General features: G+C 45.6%; 1 protein-coding gene across 1 annotated transcript in view; it reads right to left on the bottom strand.

The window, feature by feature from the left end:
• The window catches only part of SLC6A11 (solute carrier family 6 (neurotransmitter transporter), member 11), a 102,910-nt gene that overhangs the window by 40,009 nt on the left and 36,374 nt on the right, over window positions 1–26,527 (bottom strand). Inside the window, exon 6 of the mRNA XM_006758363.2 lies at window positions 5,875–6,009. Within this exon, the coding sequence (XP_006758426.1) occupies window positions 5,875–6,009 (135 nt within the window). The remainder of the gene's footprint in view (window positions 1–5,874; window positions 6,010–26,527) is intronic.

Raw genomic sequence — 26,527 nt, 5'->3', positions numbered from 1 at the left:
GCTTACATACCGTTACATTGGCTGGGCTGCAAAAATATTCGTTGTGGGCCGCATGCGGCCTGCGGGCCGCAAGTTTGACATACTTGCTTTACAGGAAGATAACAGCATCCAGAGCATCTACAACACAGTCTCTACCATATTCAAGCACCATCCACAGTAGACAACCTCTGGCCATTTCCAAGAAGGACATGGGTTTTGTTTCCAAGCTCCCGATGTCTTCTATGTGAGGAAGGGAGTAGTGGTGAGTCAGAAGCCCACCTTGGAGCCTATCTGATTAACCCAGAGGAGGCTGCCTCGTGCCTCAGGCGGCCCGCTGAAAACATTTGTTTTTTTTACTTCAAAATAAGATATGTGCAGTGTGCATAGGAATTTGTTCATAGTTTTTTTTTAAACTATAGTCCGGCCCTCCAACAGTCTGAGGGACAGTGAACTGGCCCCCTGTTTAAAAAGTGTGAGGACCCCTGCCTCAGTTGTTTAGGCTCCATTTAAATGACAGTGTTCAACCTTGGTGCATATTCTCGAAATGGGAGCCTGACAAAGTAGAGCAGATAAGTCAAGAAAGAATAAGCAAATGAGGGAGTGAATGAACGTCACAACACTGGGAATCAGGAGAGTGGAGACTTGTCCCAAAGTAGAGGTGAAGAGTTCCTTATCATAGGAGGGACCCACTGGCTGCTGACCAGATTACTACACAGGTGATTCCTGCACTGGATGGAGACTAAACCCACCCAATTCTGAGATTCTAGGATTCTTCCACAGCATTTATGTAGGTCTGGGATGCTCAAATGTTCCACAGCCAGGATTGCCAGCCCAGGGCTGGGCAGAGCCAGGGCAAGCCCAGAAAAATCAGATACGACAGAGAATTTCAGCACCGCATCCTCTGCGAGGCCGAGTTAGACTCACGCGGTCAAGTGCCCCCTGTGCAATTACGAGGCAAGTGCTTTAACCTCTTGAAACCTCAGTCCCCTTATCGGTAAGACCTTTAGGACACAGATTCTTAAAATTCTCAGCATCAAGGAGATAGGACCTTATGGACTTATCTTATTGGTCATGGGAATAATTATATGGCACTTTGCGGGGTCTAGAACATAGTAATTTTCAGCTGAAGATTACTTGCTGATTGAGTAAATCAGATAGATTAAACGATGAGCTGATCAAGCACAGGACCTGACATAGAGCCAGTCACCAAGAAATGATAACCAGTGTCACAGCTCTTCAACCACTGAGGCTGCAGATTTAGAAGGCGCTGCTGAAACCGCTGAGAATGAAAATCACAGAGCTTCACCTTGCGTAAACCTGTGGCTGAAAGAATTTAATGAGGTGCCCCAGTGATGCACATAATCTCCGTGGTGTGTGAAGGAATTCTGATTTCATTGATAGGCAACTCTTAAGAAATTTCAACCAATCAAGAAAAGAAAAGCAGCACAGGACGTTCGTAAAGCATCTCTAACTCATGAGTTCACCCAATGACTGAAAGGAGTTCACCTGTGTCAGATGAACTTCAACCCTAACACCACCCTTCACCACCGTTACCACTGCCTTACATATGTCCCTCCCAAGAGTCTGTCATCTCCTTGGAGACAAGAACCATATGTGATGGGGTGCTGCACCCCCAGTGCCTGGTACTGAGTGGACGAACGACCCTAACCCAGAATCAAATATGCTGAAAGGAAACCCTGGGGGCAGGGGGGTTAAGTCCCAGGGGACGGTCCCTATGTCGGTGAGGCTTGTAATATTTTCAAAAACATATCCAATGTCTCTAAGTCAATGCCAATTTTGTATATTTTAATTTGAAAGTCCAATAGCCAAGAGGCCCATTTTATCTTGGGTCCTTGCTTGGAATCAGAGTATACTGCCACCAGGTGGCAGCAATTCCACAGTCACATCCAGGAGGCTCATCAGGTAGGGTTTCAAACCAGCGTCTTGTTTTTCCTGATTTGTCCTTCTGTGGGGTGGGGAAGTGAGGGAGATTTGGGGCTCTGAGGTACTCTCACTGCCTGGGCATCATTGTACCCCACCCCCAGGATTTGGACATCTTAGCTGCAGGCTCCAGGTCCTTCCATGGAGAAGGCCAGCTTGGGGAACGTGTGCATACCCTGGGAAAGCAGACCCCACGATTTGGATCCCTGACAGGCCTTTCTGTTCTTGCCCTGAAAACACACACTCAAAACACAATGACGAGTGAGAGTGGCAGGAATCTGGGGCAGGGAAAATGTGATTTCCTGAAAGAGCCACTCCGTTCCCCAAAGACTAAAAAGACAGAAAATAAAAATTTGAGGGGGGAAAAAATTGAGTGGAAGCACTTCACACTTCAGAGAGAACACAGGGCTGACAATGAAGACAAATAGATGTTTAGAAAGTTATAACAGACCACGGAATGCAAATTGCCAGGGGACAAAGGAGGCGAGCTGCTGTGTCGCTTCAAGTTCTTGACGAGAAACTTAATTTACTGGATCCGCAATAAAGGCACTTGGTTCTGAGTTCAATGCCTACCCTTGGTCTGTGGAGCCCTGATTTGTCCTGCTCAGCACCACTGACCTGGAGGCAAAATGAGGAACACCACCCGGTGTTCCTGGAGCCCTACTGCGTGCCAGGCCCTGACTGGGCACCAAAAATAAGGACTAGAAGAGCTTTCGCATTCACGTGTACACTTGCTTCATAGCTGTCATGTGCGGTAGATATTCTATCCCAACGGTCAGGTGAGAGCCCTGAGCCCAGAGAGATAAAGGGACAGGCTGGGGGCCACCCAGCTCGTCAATGGCAGCAGAGTGACTCAAATCTCCTTCCCTCAACACCCGACTCCACGGCACCGAAAACCCTTCTCCCTGGTTTGCAAGCTGACAACTGCAGTATATGCTACGTCACTGTAAAGTCACACCATAAAGTCACAGGTTCTGCCAGAAACTGTTCTTTCATTCATTCAAAAAATATCTACTGAGCTCCTACTGTTGGCAGGCACCGTTCCAGGGGCTGGAGATCTAACAGTGAACGTAGCAGGTCAATTCTCTGCCCGCATGAAGCTCACATTGCAGCCAGTAAAGGGACTGATACAAAATGGACAGTGTCTGAGACGTGGGCAAGTGTCACTGAGAAAACCAAAGCTGAGAAGTGGACAGGTGGGTGGGCGGGATTAAGGGGTGTGACTTGAAACAAGGTGGTCAGGAAGCCCTCACTACACACTGTGAGGAAGGGGTTCTCCTCACTCCCAGGAGCACCACAGCTGAGCTCTCTACATGCTTTCCGTAGTTCTCTGGCCTCACTAGGGGGGGAGCAAGGAGAGGGTCACTAGGAACTCGCCCACTCTCCAGTGCAACACTTAGCCTTCATGTAGCATCCCTGCCACACAAGCCCGGAGGGGCTTAGGGGAGGTGGGGGCCTCAAAGAGAATGTTTCCTTTTCTGTTTGAGGCCTCAGGAGCTTTGCACAGCACCCTGTGCCCCTTTAGAAATGTACATGAAAAGGAGACAGGCCTGTCTGAGCCCCTGAAAGCAGAAGGGAAGGGGAGCTGGGGCCAGGACTGGAACAGAGATCCTGGATCAGGGAGAGCCACAGAGCTGCCTTGAACCTATCCCTCTGGTTGGGATTCGAGGAGAAGAGCATCCTATAGGGCTGGAAGGCACCCTGAGGACTGTCTTCCTCCTGTGGGTCACTGCTTCCACCTGCACAGGCACCAGCCCTCCTTGGTTGTAGGTTCTTGCTATGGTGGGGGGTAGGGGGGTGGCGAGGAACATCTGTAATAATCTGAACAATAAAGATTTATTTTAAAAAAGAAAGAATCCTTTAGCCTGAAGTATACATGGTGTCATAGTAAAGAAACCCTACCCTAGGGCATGGTTCCTGCTCCTAAGTGGATGTTAGTCAGATAGAGTGGGAAGGAAAGGCCTGAGGAAGAAAGAAGGAGTGTTTCCAGCAAGGAAACAGCATGTGCAAGGGTCCTGAGGCAGAAAGGAGGCTGATATCTGGAATGAACTGAAAGCTGGGGACAGTAACAGGAGATATAGCAAAAGGCAGCTCATGAGGGACCTTGGAGGCCCCCGATTTGGATCTTATTCCAAAGGCCACCAGGAACCCCAGAAGAGATTTAAGCAAAGAGATACTCATCAGATTAATATTTTTTTTAAAAAAATTACTCTGCTGCTTATTGGGGAGTGGCCTAGACTCCTGTAGTTGTCAAGTGGGAGATGGTGGTGGCAGCAGAGGCAGAGAGCAACAATGCGTAGTGGGGGCCGGGGGGAATCAGAGCCCATCACGTGTGCCTTCCCAAACTTTTATGATCACTAGAATCCCCTCTGAAGTTTCTTAATAATAATGATGACGCCCAGGTGCCATCTCAGATCCCCAAAACTGAATCTCCAGGGTGGGGCCTAGGGTCTGCATTTTAACATTTCCTGGTGTTCCAATAATCAGCCGCGTAGGGAGACTGGGTGATACTCAGGACCCTGACTGACCCTGAGGACCAGGAGAAGGAAGCCTGTGTGCAGAGAAAAGAATGGGGAATCTGTCCTGGATGAAGGCAGAATGTGTAGATCTAACAGAAGTACACAGACCAGTGATTTTGGAAATACGTTTTCCAAAACTTCTTCTCCAGTTGAGCCTGTGCCATCAGAGGATGGAGTGGGCACGGCCAACAGTCAGGAGCTCCTTTCCTTTCTCCTAGGGTTTCTGCCTGCAATTCAGGATGCTGGGTCAGGTGCCTGGTGCTGCGCTGAGCCTTGGGGCCCTCACAGCAGCACAGCAACTGAGAGAGAAGTGAGCCCACATTGCTACTCCACCACGCACCCTCATGCACCGTGATGAGGTACATCTGAGTTGCACTAACTGGCACCCCTTGAACATTTCCGCCCAAGTTCTCCTAACGGAGTGGCTTGAAATTGCTTGCAAGCCTCATGTTCTAAATGCAGATTCCACTTTCTACCGCATGATTTATGTTTGTTTCAATAGAAAAATGGGTGCCTGCTCACTCACTCAAATATCTTTGAGCACATTATTCACACACTGGCATTCCCTGGGGACCTCTGAAAGATACTGATACCTGAGACACAGCCCCAGAGAGATTCATTTAATTGGTCTGGGTTGTGGTTTGAAATCGGAGATTTTCAAAAGCTTCCCGGAGCTTCTAACAAGTAGCAGAGGTTGAGAACCCCTGGGCTAGAAGATGCTCTGTTTTCATCTCTTATCTAACATACCCCAGGCAGAGAGCATCACATACCCACTTACAGAAGCTTAGGCAACGGCATTTACTACCCACTTTTCAGAATAGCCAATTCCTTACCAAAGACAACTAAGAGGCCAGCCAGTTCTAACCTATTATTTCTTCCTGTGAGCTACCCACACACACAAAAAAATCAACCACCAACTAAGACCTAGTTTCCCTCATTGAGATGCATGGCTATTGAGATCAGTGATCTTGGGTGGTGGGAAAAGTATGTTTTTATTTTCGGTAACCTCTAACTGAAATTTAACATTTCCTTCCATTGTGACTGCAGGCAACAAACCACAGTACTGCTAGCAGTAGAAACCCCAGATGTTTTCCTATGACGGCACAGATACCTCCAAATATCATTTGTTCTCATTGTTGCTTTGAAATCACGAAAATTATCGGACCTCTTGCTGGATCATGCTATTTAATGTACTGCTAGACAAGCACATATATCATTACCCTGTCACAAATTTGCCTTTTTTTAATGCTCTGGTGGTTGTATTTCACTATATTTGATTTCCCATATATTTAATCTAGGCATTGAAATGTATTAATTCTGAGAAGAGATCTACAGGCTTCCCGCCAGCTGTTGAACCTCTGTGGCCGGCATCAGGGGCCTGCAGAAAGCTTCCCAGGGGTGGTGGGCAGCTGTGCATCTAGCAAAGGACACTTACCTGTGGGTCAGAGAGCCGGGAGAGGTCAGGGTACAGGTAGAACTTGATGCCTTCGGAGGCCCCGGGCAACGTGACCCCTCGGATCAGGAGGATCAGAAGCATAACGTAGGGGAATGTTGCGGTGACATATACAACCTGCCCAAGAAGGGAGAGACAAGAATCAAGAAGGGGAGACAGTGGTGCGGACTGCGGCAGGCCCCTAACATCTCACGAGAGCAAAGGGCTTCCCTGGCAGCAATAAGAAGTGAACCCTAACACAGCCTCGTCTCCTGCCTCCTCTCCCACCACAGTCCCCTCAAGGGCTGGGTCTTTCAGTGAGTATCTGTTGAGTGATGTTTGATATCACTGCTTTTCAAACATTTTTTACCAGAACCCACAGAAAGAAATATACATATCACAACCCTGTCACACTGAGCTGAAACAGGAAGTTTCACAAAACTATACTCACTCTTGTATGTGATACATTCACGTATGTCCGTATTTTCTACTCTATTCCTTTTTTTTTCAAAAGCTGGTCATGGCCCTCAACATTCACATCATAATTCACCCAAGGGGCCAAGATCCACATTTTTTAAAAAAACACTGTTCCTAATGAAATTCAAGTTTTAATAGCTAAGGATAGGATGGGATAGGGTAGGAAAGAGAAGGCGGAGAGGGGAGCTGTTTGGGGCAGGAAAGACCCAGTGTTTCCGGAATCATTTCAGTTTGGTCTGCTTGGAGGCAGGTAACTGAAGCCAATGAACCTGAGAGGCTCCCTCAGCCCATGGATTCCGTGTAAGAATCAAGACAGTGAAAGAAAAAATCTTCCCTGAGCTTCCGCACAAAGAGGTGCTTAGGGCAGGTCAATACCTTCACAGACTATGGGAGTTCCTGTCCTGGGGGCCATGCCCCTACCTGAGGTCCCTGCAGGACTCAGTGTTCCCTCCAGTTCTGATTTTTTTCTCTTTGGTCACATTCTCTCCTCCACTTACTTGGTTCCTTCTTCTCAGGGAAACCTACCTATTTTATCTGTTACGATCAGCAATTTGTCAATATTTGGGAGCCACAGACACGTCTGAGACTCTGATGAAAACTATGGGCCCTCTCCCTCCTCCCCTCAAATGTGCACAGACACAGATACGTGTACAAGCTTTTGGATGTGCAGAGACTCTGACTCCCCAGATAAAAGACTTGTGCTTTAAGACCTATGATCTTAATTCCTCCAGTGCTAGTGTAGCCACTCACCCCTTTCCAAGCGAGGCTTTCTTTTACCAATGTTTCAGCCCTTCATGCCATTCATTCATTCATTCTCTCCCTCACTCGTCCACCTACTCACCTGCACACCAATAATACTCCTAGGTACCAAAGACTAAGCTAGACTCTGGAATGTACAAATAAGAATGACTCACAGGGTGGAACTTTCTGCTTCAAGAGGCTTCCCCACTGGTAGGAAGACAGACATTCAGGTAGGCAGATAATGCATTATGTAACCAGGGGGACTGCAAAGGATGGGGGAGCGCGAAGAATGAGTAGCTAACCATAGGGGCACTCAGGGAGGGCATCCCCAAGGAGGTGATCCAGGTATTGGCCTATAAAGGATGAGAATGAGTTAGGACATGAGAACTGGGGACAGAAGGAGGAAGAGAATAAAATTTTATTACATCCCAGGCCCAGAAATGCCTACATTTATATAGCATTTCCTCTTGGATTTTTTATCATTCATTTTATTTTTATATAAATTAGCATCCTAGAAAAACTGAAACAGAAACATTAAATACAGTATTGCACATAATATCGGAGGGATTGAAAGAACAGAAAGACTATTAAGCAACCCACTTCTACTTTGCACTTAAACAACACACTAAAACAGGATACTATACGTTAGATTTTTTTTAATCCTCACCAGAGGATAATTTTATTAATTTTAGAGAAAGAGGAGGGGGGAGTAGAGAGAGAGAAACATTGTGTGAGAAACATAGATCAGTTGCCCCCCTTATGCACCCTGACCAGGGATCAAACTCACAACCTTTTTGGTGTACAGGATGACACTTCAACCAACTGGGCCACCTGATTGGGCAGAATACTATACTTTATATTAATACAAACATAAGTCATTTGGTTGCTCAGTGACAAAACAGTGACTTAAAACAAGTCCTCAAAGGAAATAAGAGCCAGCAGGGGGTAGTATCAGTGGGTCCTGCTGATAGAGGCTGTAGGCTAGATTACGTCATGCAGACACCGACCCTAATCTACAATACAGCACCATCCTTAGCCCACTCAGAACTCATCCCACCAATTTCAGCAACCGTTTCCGTATCAACCATCAGATCAGTGGATGCGTCATGTAATCAGTACAAACAATCTCTTGCTGTCATATACAGTGTAATCCAGAAAAGGTGAATGTAAGTCAAATATATAATACTAAGAGACCAACAGTTAATGATAATAAGAATAAAAATTAGAGGCCAGCAGTCAAGAGGGTTGATGGCTTCTGCCCAGAAATCTAACATGCTATAAAATCTCCACTTCCCTTAGCTTCGTAGGCACTGTCTATCATAGATCTTCAGCATTTCGTGTAAATCCTTAACTCTCTTCCTTCAAAATGACACCCCCTCCCAAGTTAACCAGCTACATCTATGAAAAGTCAGCTAAAGATCTACTGCTTTCACTGAATAATTTCCACTTTCATGTCTGTTGTATGGCAAAAGATTAATTATCCAGACCACCCAGGTCCTGATTAATGATATCTCTGGAGGCTAGCTATCTTAACTCCCAATGCGAATAAATTTAAGGAAAAGAACTTTACCATAAGAACAACTGAAAATCATAGAAATTTGTCTTCCTTCTGTGGGACCACCTTGATGTGACTAAACTAGTTGGTTATTATTTGACCTGTCAGTTTTGAGTGGACTGGGCCTCTGGGGCATCATGAAAGGGTCACTTATAACCTGACCAAATGGATCCTCTCCATGCCCTGACAATATATACAGCAGAGGCATGATTTATTAAATCACTGCTGCTGATTTTGAAGCAGTTCTATTGTTTAAAGTTCTAAATGGATGCTCAGCTTCTCCATTACACTTGATATCAGGCCTTAATTTTTATACTCCTTTTATAAAACCATGAGGGAAATAAAATATGCAGATTAATTGCCCGAAGACCACAGTGCAGACAATGAGTTGGCTGCCAAAATGGAACCACTGGCTGGCAGGCATTAGCTAGAAAAATTCCTTTGTAAGCTGAGGCCTGAGAGCCTTGAGTCATGGTACAAAAGGTGGTTTAGGGGCATCATTATGTAATGCACACAAGTGGAGACGGGTCTAAACATTGAAAATACAACACTGAGGACAGCCTGTATCTGTTGCTGGTCCCACCTCTGCTAAAAGCCCCTCTAACCTGTTTCTACCCTCAGCCATTCTAGACACTTGGGCATCATCTTTGATTTTTCCTGAGAACAGCTGTAGACTGTCCAAATGACACAGATCCTGTCGTCCAGAGACTGCACACAGATCACATGCATGCTGCCACATCCCTCCTGTGTTCATCGCAGGCATCGCTAATTGGTCACAACACTCCGCAGCTCAGCCTGGCTGCAGCCCCAGACCCTCCACACTGGACTCCAGTTAGGAAGAAACCCACTCTCAGCTACACTTGATCTCGTCCATTTTTCATGTGTGCATTATGTCTCCTGCAGGTCCTTTGTCCCTTCCTCAGAATGGTAAGATCCGGGTGTTAAGCTCAGCACTGCTGAATGTGTGATGCATGACACCTACAGAAGCAGCGTGAAGGCGGAAAAGGAGACTAGAGAGACAGGCTGGAAGGGTCTATGTTGAAGGGATTCGGCCTTCTGACTGACAGGGGCTGGAGCTGGGTCTCCAAGGATGAGGAGGAACAGGAGAGGCATGTCAGGCAGGGAAGATGTGGAACTAGCCAAGGAAGTGGGAAAAAGCACAGAATGTTGTCTCCTGGGAGGGCTAGGAACCTCCAGGTTGTCCTCCAGGTGCTCAAGCTGGAGACAGCCTCACCTCTTTCCTCAGGTTCTTCCATATACAACCAGTGGTATCAAGTGCTGCCCACCTGATCCCCAACTATATTCTGAAATGACACCTGTTCTTCACCCCCTTCATCAGGGCCCTTCTTCGCCTTTCTTCTCCATCATGCGACAGTCCCACACTGTCCCTACTGTGGCACCGGTTTTAAACACATGAATCTGGCATGTGCTTTCCTGCTCCTCTGAGTCTTTTCCCCGACTCCCGGCCCCACATTCAAGGTTGTGGGATGCAGTGCAAAGGGTTAGGCTTTGAGTCAGAAGACCCTGGGTTCCAACCCTGTCTCTGCTGTGACGTGCTGTGTGGCTTGACCAGTCGCCATGCTTCCCCACCCACTCTGTTCTCCCCTGTGCCAGGTCCCCCCCGTTAGGGAGCATGCCAGGTCCCATCAGGCCTCTCTGCCTTTTCATGCCTCCCTTTGTCCATAATTCCAGCCCCAGCGCCTGGGCCACCCACGGCGTTAGTCCCGGGTATGTCCAAATCCTCACAGTCTGAGGACTCCGCAAAGTCAGAGACCATGCTGTCCAGTTGTCATATCACTGACCTACCTACTTTATATGTCAGGCAGCTGAAGCCCAGAGTAATTTCCAGTGTCTCAGTCTCATCCTCTTAAGCCATAAACCATGCCATCTATCCAAATGCTGTTGAGAGATTGAAACCATGCCACAACCTCCCGGATTCATTACCACATCCTTCCCCCAGTCACTTCAGCAGCCTCCTGGCACCATGGCGGTTATCCATCAGCTGTTTTACTGCCTCATAAGATTAAAGATCTCTAGCATATTAGTTCCACAAGGAAAGGGAGTTTTGTCTTTTACTTTGCCTGCTGTATCCAGAACAGCAAGTGGTATATAAACTGTGCTCAATAAGTCTTTGTTGGAAGGATAAACAAAAAAGCAGGCTGAGACCTGGAACCCTGAGGTTAGAATGCAGGTCTGCAGACACCACTTTGTGCTCCATCCATATGAAATGCTGGATCTACATACAACAAGATTTGGAAAATGGAATCCGATGTTAAGAGGGGTGTTTATAAGGAAATCACAAGACATGTGGATTTAAATGAAAGACCAGTTCAGATACGGAGGGCAAGGAAGTACAGCTGCAAAGTGCTTCCCAACAAAGCTCCATGTCCCTTTCAAGATACCTGAGTCCCCAGGCCTTGTCTGGGAGAGCCAAGCAGGGTGCAGGCATTATGCTAAGTGATGCAGTGTTTGGTGATGGGTACAATAAGGTCACTGACAAGGTACCCTGAAGCCTGGCTGTTCCTGGCCGCCGCCAGTGGTGGCTCGCACCCAGGTGGGAGTGGGGGAAGGAGGGTTTAATCTGTCAGACCACTCAGGCCACAGAAAGGAGGCTCCAGCCCTAAGCACACCCCTTGGTTTGGAGAGTTTTTTACTATTGTTTAATTTCCTTTTAGCAGGTCAAGTCCTTCTGAATATAAAGGTTAGCACAATTGGTGGTAATTATACTGTATCCTGTTTTAATTGACTCTAATTGCTCATTTGCATTCCAATACTGGGATTGTGGGGTGTTTTCCCCCTACTTCCAGGACACAGATGTTTATTTCATAGCAGGGAGATCATTAGACCCTAAGTTTTCCAGAATAATGGGGTCAACTGGAAAGTGGAGTGCTATTCAAAAGACATGGGGAAAGCAGGGTGGTGTGGGGGCAAGAACCCAGGACCTCAGGGTCAGGAGAGACAATGTGCAGCAGCTCGGGCAAGTTCCATAACGTCCATACCCGCTCTGGCTGGCATTGTACCATTTACAAAGCGGCGGGGGCGGGGTGGGGGGCGGTAAGAAGGAGGGGGGTGACTTACATGAATCATTTTTGTATTATTTACTTAATATTTTTAATAAATAAATATGTTTTGCTGTTGTTGTTAATCTTCACCTAAGGAAATTTTTTCCATTGATTTTGAGAGAGAGAGAGAGAGAGAGCGCGAGAGAGAGAAACATCGACACAAGAGATTGGTAGCTTCCTGCAAGTGCCCCAACAGGGGCCGGGGTTCAAACCTGCAACCCAGGTACGTGCACTTAACCAGGAATTGAACCCTCGACCCTTTGGAGCACAGGCTGACACACTAACCACCTAGCAACACCGGCCAGGGCAATATACACTTTTACATTAAATAAGTATATGTAGTAAGAAAACGGTGAACACCATAAACAGAAAACCATGATCTCTTAGTAAAAATAGAAGGCAAATGCAAAAAGAAATGCAATAAAAATAAAATGTGATTAAATTTTAGCCAAAGGCTCTGAGTCTATGCTGTTTTCTCTTTGTTCAACAGCAGGAGTAGCAAGGGTCAGAGAGGCGTTAAATGGTAAACCAGCACCGTACTGCAGCTTTTGCTTTAAGATACATTAAAAAGGGAATATTGTCTAATTATGTGATTCCATGTTTTTAAGTCTGGCTACACTACAATCATTGTGTGAACCTTCTCTAGGGAGAACGTTTCCCATATTTGTGGGGAAGACTAGAGGGATCCCCGAGGTCCTTCCCAGCAACCACGGTGTCTTCTAGGACGGCCCTCTGCCACTCACGAGGCTTTTCAAAAGACCAGGACTTCCTAATCCCCTTCACTTTTTTCATCCATCCCCTCAGCCCCTCCCATCTGGCAATCATCAGTGTGTGCTCTGTATCTGAGTTTGTTTCTGTTTTATTCGTTTGTTTTGTTTTTTAGATTTCACATGTAAGTGAAATCATATAGTATTTGTCTTTTTCTATTTGACTTATTTCACTGAACATAATACCCTCTTGCCCCCACCATGTTGTTGTTAAAGGCAAGTTTTCATTCTTTTAATATGGCTGAGTAACATTCTAGTGTATGTATGCGTATGTGTATGTGTGTGTCTTACATCTTCTTTATCCATTCATCTATCAATAGACACTTAGTTTGCTTCCATATCTGATGGCCAGTTACAAATAAGTCATGAGGATGTAAAGTATATCACAGAGAATATCTATATATATAAAAGCCTAAGTGACTGGCTGACCAGCCGGTAGCTATGACATGCACTGACCACCAGGGGGCAGACGCTCAATGCAGGAGTGGAAATCACAGGTATGGAAACATGGAACAGACTGATGAATCTCAGAGGGAAGGGGGGATAGGGGAGGGTGGGAAGAGATTAACCAAATATCTTATATGCATACTAGAGGCATGGATTCGTGCATTGGTGGGGTCCCTCAGCCTGGCCTGCGAGGATCGGGCCGAAACCTGCTCTCCAACATCCCCTGAGGGGTCCTGGATTGCGAGAGGACACAGGCCAGGTCCAGAGACCCCACCCGATTTGTGCACCAGGCCTCTAGTAGTCAATAATATCGTAAAAACTATGTATGGTGTCAGATGGGTACTAGACTTATAGTGGTGATCTTTGTAAGGCATATAAGTGTTTAATCACTATGTTGTATACCTGAAACTAACACAATATTGTATGTCCACTATAATTTAAAAATAAAATTTTAAATATTTGTTAAGAGGGCACATATATATTAAGTGCTCTTACCATAAAAAATAGTTGGTGGGGGGAAGATGAGGGAACTTTTGGGGTAATGAATGTTTATTACCTTGACTGTGCTGATGATTTCAGGGATATATGCATATTTTTAAACCCATCAAATTGCATACATTAAATATGTACAGTGTTTTTTGTATGTCAATTATACCTCAGTAAAGCTGTTTAAAAAATTGAAACCAGGACTCCTTGGAGCTATCCAAGGTCCTGACACTGATTTGGGCAGAGCCTTCAGTGAGCCAGTCACCCAAAGTCTTGGAAGAGGCTGCTGTTAACTGCATACTTAACTGCGTGATGTTTGTACCACGTGAATAAATTCTATTCCAATTTTGCAGACAAAGAAAAAAAGACTGAGAATTAGAGATTGGAGTGGCTTGCTCCAGGTCACAGAGCTGTTAGATAATTCCGAAGTCTGCTCTCTCTACCACATGTGCTGTCTCTGGCCAAACAATGCCTTCTTATTTTCAATTTCCATTTGCTTCCTCTGTCTGTTCTTGACCTCAATGATTCAGCTTGACTGATTTTGGGCAGTAACTCATCATTGTCCACTAACCCTAACCTCAAACATACTGTGTTATCCCAGTCCTCCCCACCTCCCTTCCAGCCAGGCTTGCCTCTATCTGGACATCTGCTTATCCCTTATGGCTGGAAAGCATGGTACTGAACATCTATTCCTTGTAAAATCATTCTTTTGAATACCAACAGATTTTCCCTGCTTTGGTTTTTGAGAGAGCACTACGTGAATTCCCAGGTACAACATTACAGCAGGCACCAAATAGTCTGGCATAACCTTCACTAAGATTTTATTGACCTTGGGAACAAGATGCTAGGGAAATGTGAATCTGAAGAAGGAAGATCCCCATGGACACTTTTGACTCTTCACTACTTCTATCATCTTTAGATAATTCTAAAAGAAACATAAATAAGGGAAAAAATCTCTGTTTTAAGCAACCAAATTCCAATAGGTGACCAGAGTCATGTTTTAGTGACGATATTAATTATTCAAGGAGGTAATAGTATTTTAGCAATGCAGCAATAATTCCATGGGCAGTTAAAGTGATTAATTTTTGTGTAATGACAAGTATTGTCATCAGCTATGAGAGTTAGCCCATGTGTGGAGCTTAAAGGAATATACTAAAACACCTGCCCACCTTGGGATGTATGTCTCATGGCATCATCTCTGAGCTGGGTTGAGAAGAAAGAGAGGGAAGGTGATGAGGGACAGTATTACAGTTGGGAGGCATCAAAGCCAGGTGCCATGACCAGGTGCTAGTCCCCACTCTATCACAGCAACAGAGACCATAAGTCCTCCCCCAAGATCTGCTCTCCTCTCTTCACAGTTATAAAACCTCTAATCTTCAACTAGACCCACAGCCTCCTAGAATAAAGCCAATATTCCTCAGCCTCCCTTACAGCTAGGTGTGGCCATGTGACTATGTTCTCCCCAATAAGATACAAATGAAAGTGCCATGTACAACTTCCAGATGCTGTCCTTAAAGGAAAGGGCTGTGTTCTATCCTTCCCTTCTTGCCCTTCCCACAGGCTGGAATGAAGACTGAGTAGTGAGCTTAGATCATAAAATAAGGGCGACACCCAAGGTAAGGCAGACAGGTTATGCCTGGATTGTTATGGGAGAGAGAAATAAACTATTTTGTTTCCACTACTACTCTTTTAGGTCTCCATTCTAGGCAGTCAAACATGTAATTTAAATATCTAACCACCAACTGCCTCTATGATCTTGGGTAGGTCCTATTTCCACTCGAAGTTTGTACTATTTTTCTTTACATAAAGGCATTAGCCCAGATGATTCACACTACTCCTTTTTACTCAGACATGAGCAGAACATTCTGAAAATCCTGAAGATGGGCTCTTGAGAGCAACCATCCTCTAAACCTGGAGTCACCCAGGAATGGCAACAGAGTCAGGAAGTCTCCAGAAAGGCCTAGTCAGTAAAATTAAAAGAGTGGTTAGAACAGAGCAGCCAAAGAGATCACCATTTCTTGGTAAGCTACAGTGTTAACCTTCCCTGTCACAGTGTAGAATGAGCCTGACAGGGTGGTAGCCAATTTGGTGTGGATCCCATCATCAAGTGCATGAGTTAGAAGGTCTCTGAGACCTTCCAGAGCTTCCACATTCCTCCCCTGTGAAATGAGGATAATGCCTATTTCAAAGGTTGATGTGAGGGTTGGAGATCACTGTGCAAAGCACTGAACACAGACACTGTCCCATAATTGGAAGGATTGTGATTGCCTTTGTTGCCCATCACTGGGTCAGTAAGCAGTGTCCCGTAAGCCCAGTTAGCTGGCCAGCAGAGAACAACATATCTGGGTGTTCAAGAATGCAAACAGAGAGGCTGGAGTAAGCCCAGCTTCAGCTGTGATGGTGGGCAGAGAACTGTTTCCCGAAACTCCTTATGGAATCCTTTCCCTAACAATGGGTGTGGCTGGCGATGTGGCAGCAGGGGAAGGCTGGTAGAAAGAGGCAGTAATTCATTAGCTGGGAAAATCTGGGTGAGTAGGACCCAGAAATAAGAAAAACATCAGGACAGAAGGGACATACTAGTATACACAGTCGTCCTGAGGAGCTGCACAGACAGGCTCTGGAATGAAGGCCAGGGAGCAATAGGAATAAGTCCAATTATGCACAAGAATCCTCTGGGGTCCAACTCCATCCAACAGTTGTGACAGTGGAAGGGCTAGGGTACAGACAGTATTTAGATGAATTGGAAAAAAAATTCTACAAGAATGAAATTTTAAATTTTATTCCAAATTCCAATTTTAAAAGGTAGAAGGGACTTTTCAAAAGTTGAGTTGAAGGGAAGGATGGGCCTCAGCTGTGTCATCACAGATGCATACATGACAAGGAAAAAGCCTGCCCTATAAGGGGGAAGGCTAGACTTTCAGGAGAAGCCAAGGACAGTGAGCATCGCCAACCTTTGTGAGGCCCCAGGAATCTAGCAACAAAGGAACTTGGGGGCTCCCTGTTGAGGGGTAAGCAGTTGATTGGGGGCTCAAGTGTAGTTTATGAAAAGAAAATTGCTGAGAATTCTCAGATACCTATCCCAGAATTCTACTCCCAGCCTTAATGGGTCCCAAGGGAAGGATTGGATCAACGAGTCATCTTCAGGAGCTGGGGCATTGTGGGCAAGAAACCAAACATCTTAAGAGCCCAGGGAATGGTGTTACTCTTTCTTCTTGCTAATGGTTGGACCATAAAGATCATCTATACCCATGGCCTGTTCCAACCCTGAGATTCCATGACTTTATTGGTTAGTAATCATGGATATCCTGGTTGTAAGTAGAGGGCAAAGAAGGAAAAGAAGGAAAAATGGAAGATCAAACACATAAGAATGGGACTATGATTTATTGTTGGGTCTACATGCTTTATTTTTATGTTATCCAGTTCCACAAGATAGAAACTATTTATCATTCCCATTTTACAGAACTGAAACAGAGGCACCCAGAAGTTGAGTACTTGGCCCATGGTTGCACAGCTAAAAATAAAAAGGCAGGATCCAAAGTCAGATCCATCTGACTCCAAAACCTGCACTCAACCATGATACAGCCCCATCGGGAATTCAAGTGTCCTCATAATCCAACCAGCTTTATTTCACACCACATCTTTTTCTGTTCCCTAAACAAACCCTGCACTTGCCTACATGCAAGCCTTTGCTTTTATCATTCCCTTCACCTGGGAGGTCCTTTGCACCTTCTCTACTTATCAAAATCTTGTCAACCCTCAAGACCAGTTCAAATACCATGTCTTCCAGGACTTCAGCACTAGGCCATCCAGTCTAGATGAAATGCTCCTTGTACAGCCTGCAACTCACTGAGAAATATGGCATTCAGATATGGAGAGTGGCCTTGACATAAGAAAAACCAAGTTCAAATCCAGCTTCTGACACTTTCTGTGTATGTGACTGACTTTTGGCAAGTTATTGCCTTTCTAGGTCATAGTATTTTCTTCTATACGATGGAAATAATAATATAGCAAATTAGTCCAATCACTTTGAGCCTTGGGTTCTTTTTTAAAAGTGTGGACTATGGATAACAGTTCTCACCTCTCATGGTAAGTGTGAGCATTGAATGAGCCAAGGTCTACACAGCACCAGGCCCTGCGACTTGACACATCAGCCCTTAGTAACCAGCTTGCCTTCCTCCTTTTACAAGACCCTTATTATATTCCACCTTCTCATATACCTGCCTTTCCCTCTAGGTTGGGCCCTATTGGAGGGTAAGGGCTTTACTCATCTATGCAGGCTCTGAATACATCTCGTAAAAGCCAACACAGACTGTAAATAGTTGATGAATGAACACATTCAGACGTCAGTAGCCCAGAGACCATGAATAGAACAAAACAGGATATAATCCAATGTGTCTGCGATGGGCCTTCAGTGTAAACCACCCCTGCTCTCACTTGAGCCTCACCATCTAAGAGTAAAGAACTTTATGTTTAATTCAATTCACCAGCTACTTAATTGAGCTCACTATGGTCCAGGCTGTGGGCTGGTTTTGGAGAGCTTGCTAATGAGTGAGCCAGGCCCCTGACAGCAAGACACAGACAGCTGGGTGATGGACCACACAATGGACGGCAGCAGGGAGCTCAGGGACACAGAGAGATGAGGTATGGCTAGAGAGAGCCTCCTGGAGCTGAGCTTTGAAGGCGCACAGGCTGCCTGTCTTGCTCCAAAGAGTCCTGACCTAGAATGTACTGTGTGAATAAATTCCTTCAAGCAGGAAGGATCAGACATGGTGCACACAGGGAACCTCAGCCTGGAACATCACCTCCAGGGAAAGAAACCAGCTCTGCATGGTGGCAAGGAAGCTGGGCCCAAAGTGACAAGATACTGAAATAGCAACCACGCTAATTAAGATGGCTGAGACCAATTCAAATCCATGTCCACAGGATATCTTAAAATCAGTGGATGGGGCAGTCTACTATTTAAGCCTATTTCATGGTGAATTAAGATTAGCTAGAGTCAATGCTATTATTGGTTTTTACACAGCTCTACCATAAAGACCACAAAAATGAAAACAAAACCTCAAACAAGCCCAAGCAACATAAATATTCCATTCAGTGCCCAGCCAAGCTTACAATGGCTTTAGGAGCTATTATTTACTGCCTGGAAAACATACTCGGTACCTTGGTTAATAATGATTTAAACCCCATCCATCTCTCTTGGACTAGAAGGCTGATGTCGCTATGGTGACCAAGGGCACCATTAAAGCACACCATTAAATCCCGGGCAGGGATTTACCAGCACAGGGAGGCTGGCAGGCTAGAAACATCATTCCATGTCCTCTTACTCTAGCCCTCAACCCACTCATGATGGATGTGTGGAAAGGAGAGAGTCAGCGAATGCTCAGGGACTGTGTTTGCAGCCAAAAAGAGCAAGGAGCTGCCTGAATCCTGCAAGCATCGCTTGATCTCTATGACATGCTGCCTCCTGTCTGTCAGGCATCCTGAGCAACATGGATCCCTCCAAGGCACCCAGGCTGCTTGCCTCCTACTCTTGCCTCAGTTTATGGTGATCCATCTTCTGGCTCCCACCTCTCCTCTCAGCAGTCATCCCAGAGGACACCACGCCCCCCTATTAAGTCAAACCTAATAGCTTCTTAGCGCTTGCCCTTCTCCCGGTTTCCAGCTTTAAGACTTTCCCCTATTAGATGCTTCTGGTTTTCTGTTTCCTTTTCTCATTAATTTTTTAGTATCTTTCACAGGTTCATTTCCTCAGTCTTTCTTTCCATCAGCAAATCAACCGATCAACCAGCCAACTCTGATTAGCATCTGTTATGTGCCAGGTGCCGTGATGGGCACAGAGGACACACAGAGCAGAAGCCAGCCCTGCCCTCTGGCTCTCACAGTGGTAGCTTGCTCTCTGCAGATTTCTAGCTGTTTCCCAGAAGTCTGGCCTCATCCCACTCCCATTCTCTCTCTATCCACTCTCCTGGCTTTTCTTGTGTACTCCTGTGGTTTTAGGAGCCACCAATCTGCTGATGATCTCTCCCACCAGCCCAGCGGTGTCTCTTGAATTAAAGACCCATATTTTCAACTCCCTTATGTGTATGTCCACCTGGGTTTCCTACCAAGACCTACAATTCCACATACTCAAAATCAAAATGATCACTTTCTCCCCAAAATCTGCTCTTCTTTCTATGTCCCCCTTCTTGTCATCCAAGCTATAACTCCACTGTGTTATCTTTGATTTCAGCTTCTCTCTCTTACCTCTGCTTCATGAATAAAGCCTTTGAAAGGAAGAAGTACAAAATTGGGCTTCACTGCCCTATCGATCTTTTGCTGAACCCAAGCACGGCCAGTTCCAGTGGAGCTTCCCTCTCCTCCTTCCCTCCAGGCCCCACCACCCTGGCTTTTCCTTCCCAGAAAACCCAGCTTCCTTTTCACGTTCCTCCTCCTCTGAGCTCCCCAAGTCCCATCTTTACCCCTCCGCCCTCCTCTTGCCTTCTCTCCCTGGGTGTCCCACCTGCTCTCAGAGCCTCAATTCCATCAACTTTACAATGCATGTGTTTAGAACTGTGCATCTTAGTATCTCTGAAATCAGAATGTCCCCCAGGTGGCAGTCACAATGCAGTTACTGCTCCCTGAGTATAAGGGACCTAGGTTATAGGATGTTCTTAATATCATCACTTCAGTTGAGTTACAAGCTTTGTTGCTTAAAACATTTTAAATCACATTAATTTAAACCAATTGCCGCTTAATGTTCAGATTGTCCCTTTAAAAGATTACACTATGGTTCTGCAGAAAGGCACAGAAACAGGCGGGAGTGACAGCTGACACTAAAGCAAATACACACCATTGCAAAGAAACAACCAAGTACTTTATAGATTTAAGAAAGGAAGACACCCACAACTGGATGAAGCTGTTTATGCTGTTACTGCAGTACCTGCAAACTGACTGCTATTATAATTTAAATGATATACCAACAGACAGGAGAATCTGCCAATGCCTTGGGAAGAGAAAAAGAAATTTAAAAGCAACAAAAATCTGGTGTAGTTCCTTTTAGTGTCATAAGGAATAACATTAAGGCCATGTAGAGCAGATTAACTAGAAGTATTTTTGCTTCTGATAAACATCTTTTTTAATTAGAAGAATTATGGGCCTCCTGGTATATAACATAATGAAATATGGCATATCAGAGGATTCTCATCTTTTGGGGAACACAGATGGTAGATATGGACCCTCACCTTAGAAAAGTGTACATATCCATATGATCCCCTAACTTACTAGTATAATCCTAAGGGTTTCAGAGGCCCCTTGAAGCATCTGTGAGCTCCAGATAAAGAAATCCTAACATACATACTCAAGACTGCACTCCATATCCCTCTCTCCTGAGCTCTAGACTCCCAGTCTGTCACCCAAACATCCCCACTTGCAGTCTCACAGGCATCGCAGACATAATGGTTCCCCCAGAGAGACCATAACTCCCGCAACTCCAGCCAAACCTCCTTCTCCCACCTCATGGCCCTGCCTCACCCAGCAGTGCCACCAAGCACTCCAGCCAGGAACCTGGGTTTCACCTGGGACTTCTCTCTTTCACCCTCTCTATTCAGTCATGGGGCTGATTCACACTTGCTTATTTCTCAAGCCCACCCTCTTCTGCCCCATCTCAAAGCTGTCTGCTGAACAACCGCTACATGGAGTCCGGCCTTCGCTCTCAGAGACCCATTCCCCACGCCACAATCATAGTGACCGTCATAGCCAATCACAGCAGGCTCTAAGAAGAGCCTGCTCCTATCACCCCTCTGTTTTAAGCCCTTTGGTGACCCTCCATTCCTCTCAACTTATAACGAGGCTCGTCTACAAGCCCTTTGTAAGATGGCCCCGACCATCAGTCCAGCCTCTCTCTGTTCCCTCTCAAGGACTGCCTGCTCTGGTCACACTGCCTATGTCTTTTCTGACCCACATGCGGTCTCTCTAGCTCTCTCAACCTCTCTCTCTCTCTCTCTCTCTCTCTCTCTCTCTCTCTCTCTCTCTCTCCTATCCCACATGTTACATACAGACCACATCTTGGATATGTGACTCTGTGTCTCCAGGACTTATCAGGGTGCCTGGAATCCAGGAGATGTTTAATAAATGAATGGTGAATTAATCTTAAGGCGCATGGCCCCAGAAAACACGAATGCAGTATTAAATGCTACAGTAGTGTGGGCTCCAGACTCAGCTCTGTGACCTTGGGCAGGTCGCGGCACCTCTCTAAGCCTCGTGTGCACAGCCATAAGACGGAAATGAAAATATCTATTTCAGAGGGTTGTTGTTAAAGTTAGATAGAATGTGAATTAGTGGATGCCACAAAAGCAATACTGTCTTCTACGGGGCAACTGGAGATACAGGGGTGGGGCGGGGGCATTTCAGGTCATTACAAAGACAGGTATGGCATTCATGACCAAGAACTAGGAAAGCTGGTAACCCTGCAATGAATGTGTTGGACAATTCCCACACAATAAAAACTGTGCTGTTTCTCATGACTTTCAAATGTTCCACCAGACATTCGTGTGTGTGTTGGGGGCGGGGGGGCGTGCGGGCAGGGAGCTGATAATAATTATAAAGCCTAGCATCGAACTCTGTTTTACATATAATTCCAAAGCATATTTTACCTCATCTTAATGTAAACTGGGTTTTCCAGACATGCAATTACCATGTAAATTGAGGAAAAGCTATATTCTTTTATTCAGTACTTTACCAAACTTTGTTCATTATTCCAGAAAATCATGTCACTAACAGCAAAAGAATCTGAGTGGAATCTGATAGGCCAATGCAACACCCTTCTATCAGTCCACATTTACAGCCTTTGTACTTGTGGTGATTCTATACCAGTGATGGTGAACCTATGACACACGTGTCAGAGGTGACACGCAAACTCATTTTTTGTTGTTGATTTTTCTTTGTTAAATAGCATTTAAATACATAAAATAAATATCAAAAATATACATCTTTGTTTTGCTATGGTTGCAAATATCAAAAAATTTCTATATGTGACACGGCACCAGAGTTAAGTTAGGGTTTTTCAAAATGCTGACACGCTGAGCTCAAAAGGCTCGCCATCACTGTTCTATACTAATATATGCAGTTAGCTCTATTTCAAGATATAAATCATAGAGAAAAGATACTGACACTATTCAATGGAATTTTGGCTTTTTTGCCTTGCATCCAAATGATTCATTCCAGGTGGGGGCCAGCACCTGACTACCCCATGACGTTTGGGGTGTGCCTGAGCAGGTACGTAGTGAAATACATTTTGTTTTATTGTAAGTTGCTTCCTTTTTTGCTTTTCTTTAAAATATAGTTGGGTATTATATAGATTTTCTCAAACTTACCTGTGCAGGTAGATTATTTATGAATTGCATTTCAGGGTAGTAAATGTGGTGTTCAAATCCTCATCATGAACAAGGGGTGTTGGGGCTGTGAGGGGCTTAAGCAGCCCTCGGGGCCTGTGAAAGACCCAGTGCCAGGGCTGGCATGGGGTGAGCACTTGGTTCCTGGTGGTGACAGTGTTATGATCAGCATACTGGGTCAATCTCAGTTGTGACACAACATACTTGGGATTTAGGATAAAGACTGTGTCTGGCTTCTGTGGAATGAATTATCATCTGCTCCAGTGTTCTCACCGGGGGTTCTAATTCATTACACATGCGGAGCTGTCAAACGAAGGAAAACAGCTGCTGCCACAGCACAGAGCACAGTGTGAGGCATGTCCATGCTCCCTCTACTTTCCAAAGATACATCTCTGCTCAATTACCCTCAATGGCTTCCCGCTGCCCACAGGACCTCATTCTGGCACATGTGCTCCCCCTAACTTGAAATCTGGCCCAGCCCATAGCTTCCCAACCTCCACAGCCACCCTTGACTTTCCCTTTCTTACCCCTCCTCCACTGGGAGGCTCAGCTCAGCCCCCCCACTTGGCTGCCCTTCAAAGTGAAGCTCACATCCTACCTCCTCCAGGAGGCCTTCCCAGACCACCCCGGGACACAGTAACATTCTTATCCAAACTCCAGACCAGTACTGACTCTGCTATTATTTGACAGTTAATCTATCTCTCCAAATCATGTTAATTATCTTCAGGTGAGTAAATCCAATCTCCTGCCCCACTAGATTGAGAAATCTTTAAAGTGGAAGAAAAGGTTTATAAAAATGATGAGCAATAAAATACAAGCAACGGTGATTAGCGTGACCACTGTATGACAAGCATCAGGCATCACTGCACTTAACCCGTCTAGTAGTCCAATGAGATGGGTGCTCGTATTGTCCCTGAGGAAACAGCTCAGAGGCAAAGAAAGGCCCAAGCCCAAGGTCAATCCAGAGGCAGAGCTGTGATTCAAGCCCATGTCCACCCACCTCTGCCCGTCTACTTCCCTGTTGCCTACCAATGGTGCTGGGCACATGGCGCGCACTCGGACTACTGGGTGAGTGAATGTTCACTCAGGCAAGAACAGGAACTAGCACTTATTGATGGCTCTGCAATGCCCTGGTGGGAAAAGCACTGGTTTGGGGATCCACCTTGGCAGACCTGGGTTCAAATCCTGACTCTTCCACTAGCTGTGTGACCCTGTGCACATCACTTACCTCTCTGGGCCTCGGTATCTTCATTTATAGAGTGTGTTTGCTAACACTCACCTCACAGTCTGCTGTGAAGGTTAAATTAAATAATGCATGTAGAGTGCCCAGCCCAATGTTGGGCACACGTAGGCCCTTTGCATATGATGTTTCCTTAGCTCGTAGGGAAGGACCTGAGCTTGGAACCTGGGTCAACCTGACTCTATAACTTTGTTAACCCCCTTTCCATCTTCCTGCACCTCCATGGACCTGCCTGCCAACACCCTCCATTTGCTTCTCTTCCTCAGGAAAGGGTCCTGTGCCTACATCGAACTGCACATGGGATCATAGACAATTCCCCTTGCCTCATTTTCACTCCTTTCCCATAAGACAGGTTTTTCCTCTGTTTCCTTGGCCATGGGCAGCAGGGAGGGCTTGGTTGTATGACTGCCAGGAAGTACTCTGAACTTTTGCCCCAATCAATCAAGCAGGCCCTAGCAGGTGACCGGCACCACACACTTGTGAGCTGACTGAGTTAACCAACAAAGGCCCCATCCCAGCACCATGTGGCTCACCCGAAGGACAAAGAAATGCATAACAGCCCTTGATATGCAATGGATGCTCACTCAACACATATAAGGAAGAGGGAAGAGGAAAGGAAAAAGAAAGAGACGCAGGAGGAAAAAGGAATACGGCTAGTTTTGGGCCATTGCACATGATTCCTTTCCTTTGCAATCCCTTTTCGCCTTTATCCTTGGGTAATTAATAACCATCCATATCTCACGACCAGCTTGGATGTCACCGCTTCTCCGGGCCAAGTTTTTCCCAGGCACAGGGATGTTTTGTAACTGCCTGTTTACTTATCTGCCTACACTCTAGCCTCTAAACTTGTTTAGAGTAGATATCTGCAGTCCCAGGCACTGGACACGGTACACAGGACACGCTTAATAAATATTTGCCTCTCAGGGTAAGAAATCTCCCCAGGGCCCACAAGCACAGCCGTCATAAGACAAGGAGAAGCAAACCCAGGTCAGCTGGATGTTGCTGCCTGCAAGAGAAGACCGAGGAGGATGAGGGAGGGAGGGGCCAGCAAAGGCTTCCTAGAGGAGCAAGACAGCAGAGTGGGGCAAAAAAAACAGTGGATAAGGAAGCAAGAGCTGGAGGAGGCCATGTACTGCTAGTCATCTGCCAGCGAACACAAGGAGGGAGAGAAAGAGAGGCAGGTCTGAGAGAACCATTTGATGGGGTGAGGGAGACTTAAATCTCTTCCATCCAACCCTAACATTTCCCAAATGCCCAGACAGGATATGAGCTGGGCCTGCAACCATGAGCCGAACGTCAGGGGGAGAGGGGAAAAAGCATCTAAGACTGGTTCTCAACCTTGGCTGCACATTACAATCACCTGGGAATCTTTTTAAAATCCTGATTTCTGGGCCTCATCCTCCGGAAATTCTGTTTCTTTGTTACTAATGTTGTGGCCTCACCCCATAACAAAGAAACAGAATTTCTGGAGGATGAGGCCCAGAAATCAGGATTTTAGAAAGCTTCCCAGGTGATTCTAATGTGCAGCCAAGGTTGAGAACCACTGATCTAAGAGGAGAAGGCAGGTAGCGGGAGAGTTAGGTAGTGGACCAAGATTTTTCTGGGCAGATAAGATAAACAGGAGATTCTGGCAGAGGTTTCACCCCTTGTAATCTTCCTAGCAAAATGACCTCCCATAGGGACAGAAACACCTATACATAAAATATCTCCTTTAGCATTTTCAATGACATGGAAAAATTAAATATCCTAAGGGTTTAACAGTCATAGAAATTTATGATGTCATGGGATATTTACTCAATGGAATTTAAAGATCAGCTTTTGGCAAAATGGGTAGAAACGCTGTGATGGAATATTAGATAAAAAGGGCAAAATATTGAGTTCTAACATGTTATGATCAAATGAGATATAAACTATGATTACATGTAATTAGAGGGCAACATGTGAACAGTTCGGGGAGACTATTCTTTTGCTTTGAAATAGCTGTTATAATATTGTCTGTGCAATTTTTAAATTTGTTGTAGACGATGGGGAGCTACGGGAGAGTTCTAAGGGGAAGTCATGCAATGAAAGCCATAGTAAGGAAGCTGAGTCTGGCAGAGGTTGACAAGCAGCCTGGTCTGGGCAGGGCACATGGCAGAGTGAATGACTGTGTCCTCATCCGGGTGTGAAGTGAGGCACACTTGGATAAAGGTGATGGGAGGCTCTGTAATGTGGAAGGTAGCGAGCCTACAGTCCCCAGTCATTCAAACACGAATCTAGGTGTTGCCATGAAGGTGTCTGGTAGATGTGATTAAAGTCCATAATCAGTTTACTTGAAGTGAGGGTGATTATCCTAGATGAGCTCAGTGGGCCTGACTCCATCAGTGAAAGGCCTTGCGAGCAGAACCCAAATGAAGAACTTATGTCTCTGGGCAAAACTCTGTCAGCTTCTGCCAGAAAGTTTCATCCTGTCCTACGGATTTCAGACTTGTCCAGCCAAACCCCACAATCACCAGTTCCTCATGCTGAATCTC

The sequence above is a fragment of the Myotis davidii genome, unplaced genomic scaffold (assembly GCF_000327345.1).
Source record: "Myotis davidii unplaced genomic scaffold, ASM32734v1 scaffold73, whole genome shotgun sequence".
Taxonomy (NCBI): Eukaryota; Metazoa; Chordata; class Mammalia; order Chiroptera; family Vespertilionidae; genus Myotis; species Myotis davidii.
This window is presented reverse-complemented; position numbering and strand designations above follow the sequence as displayed.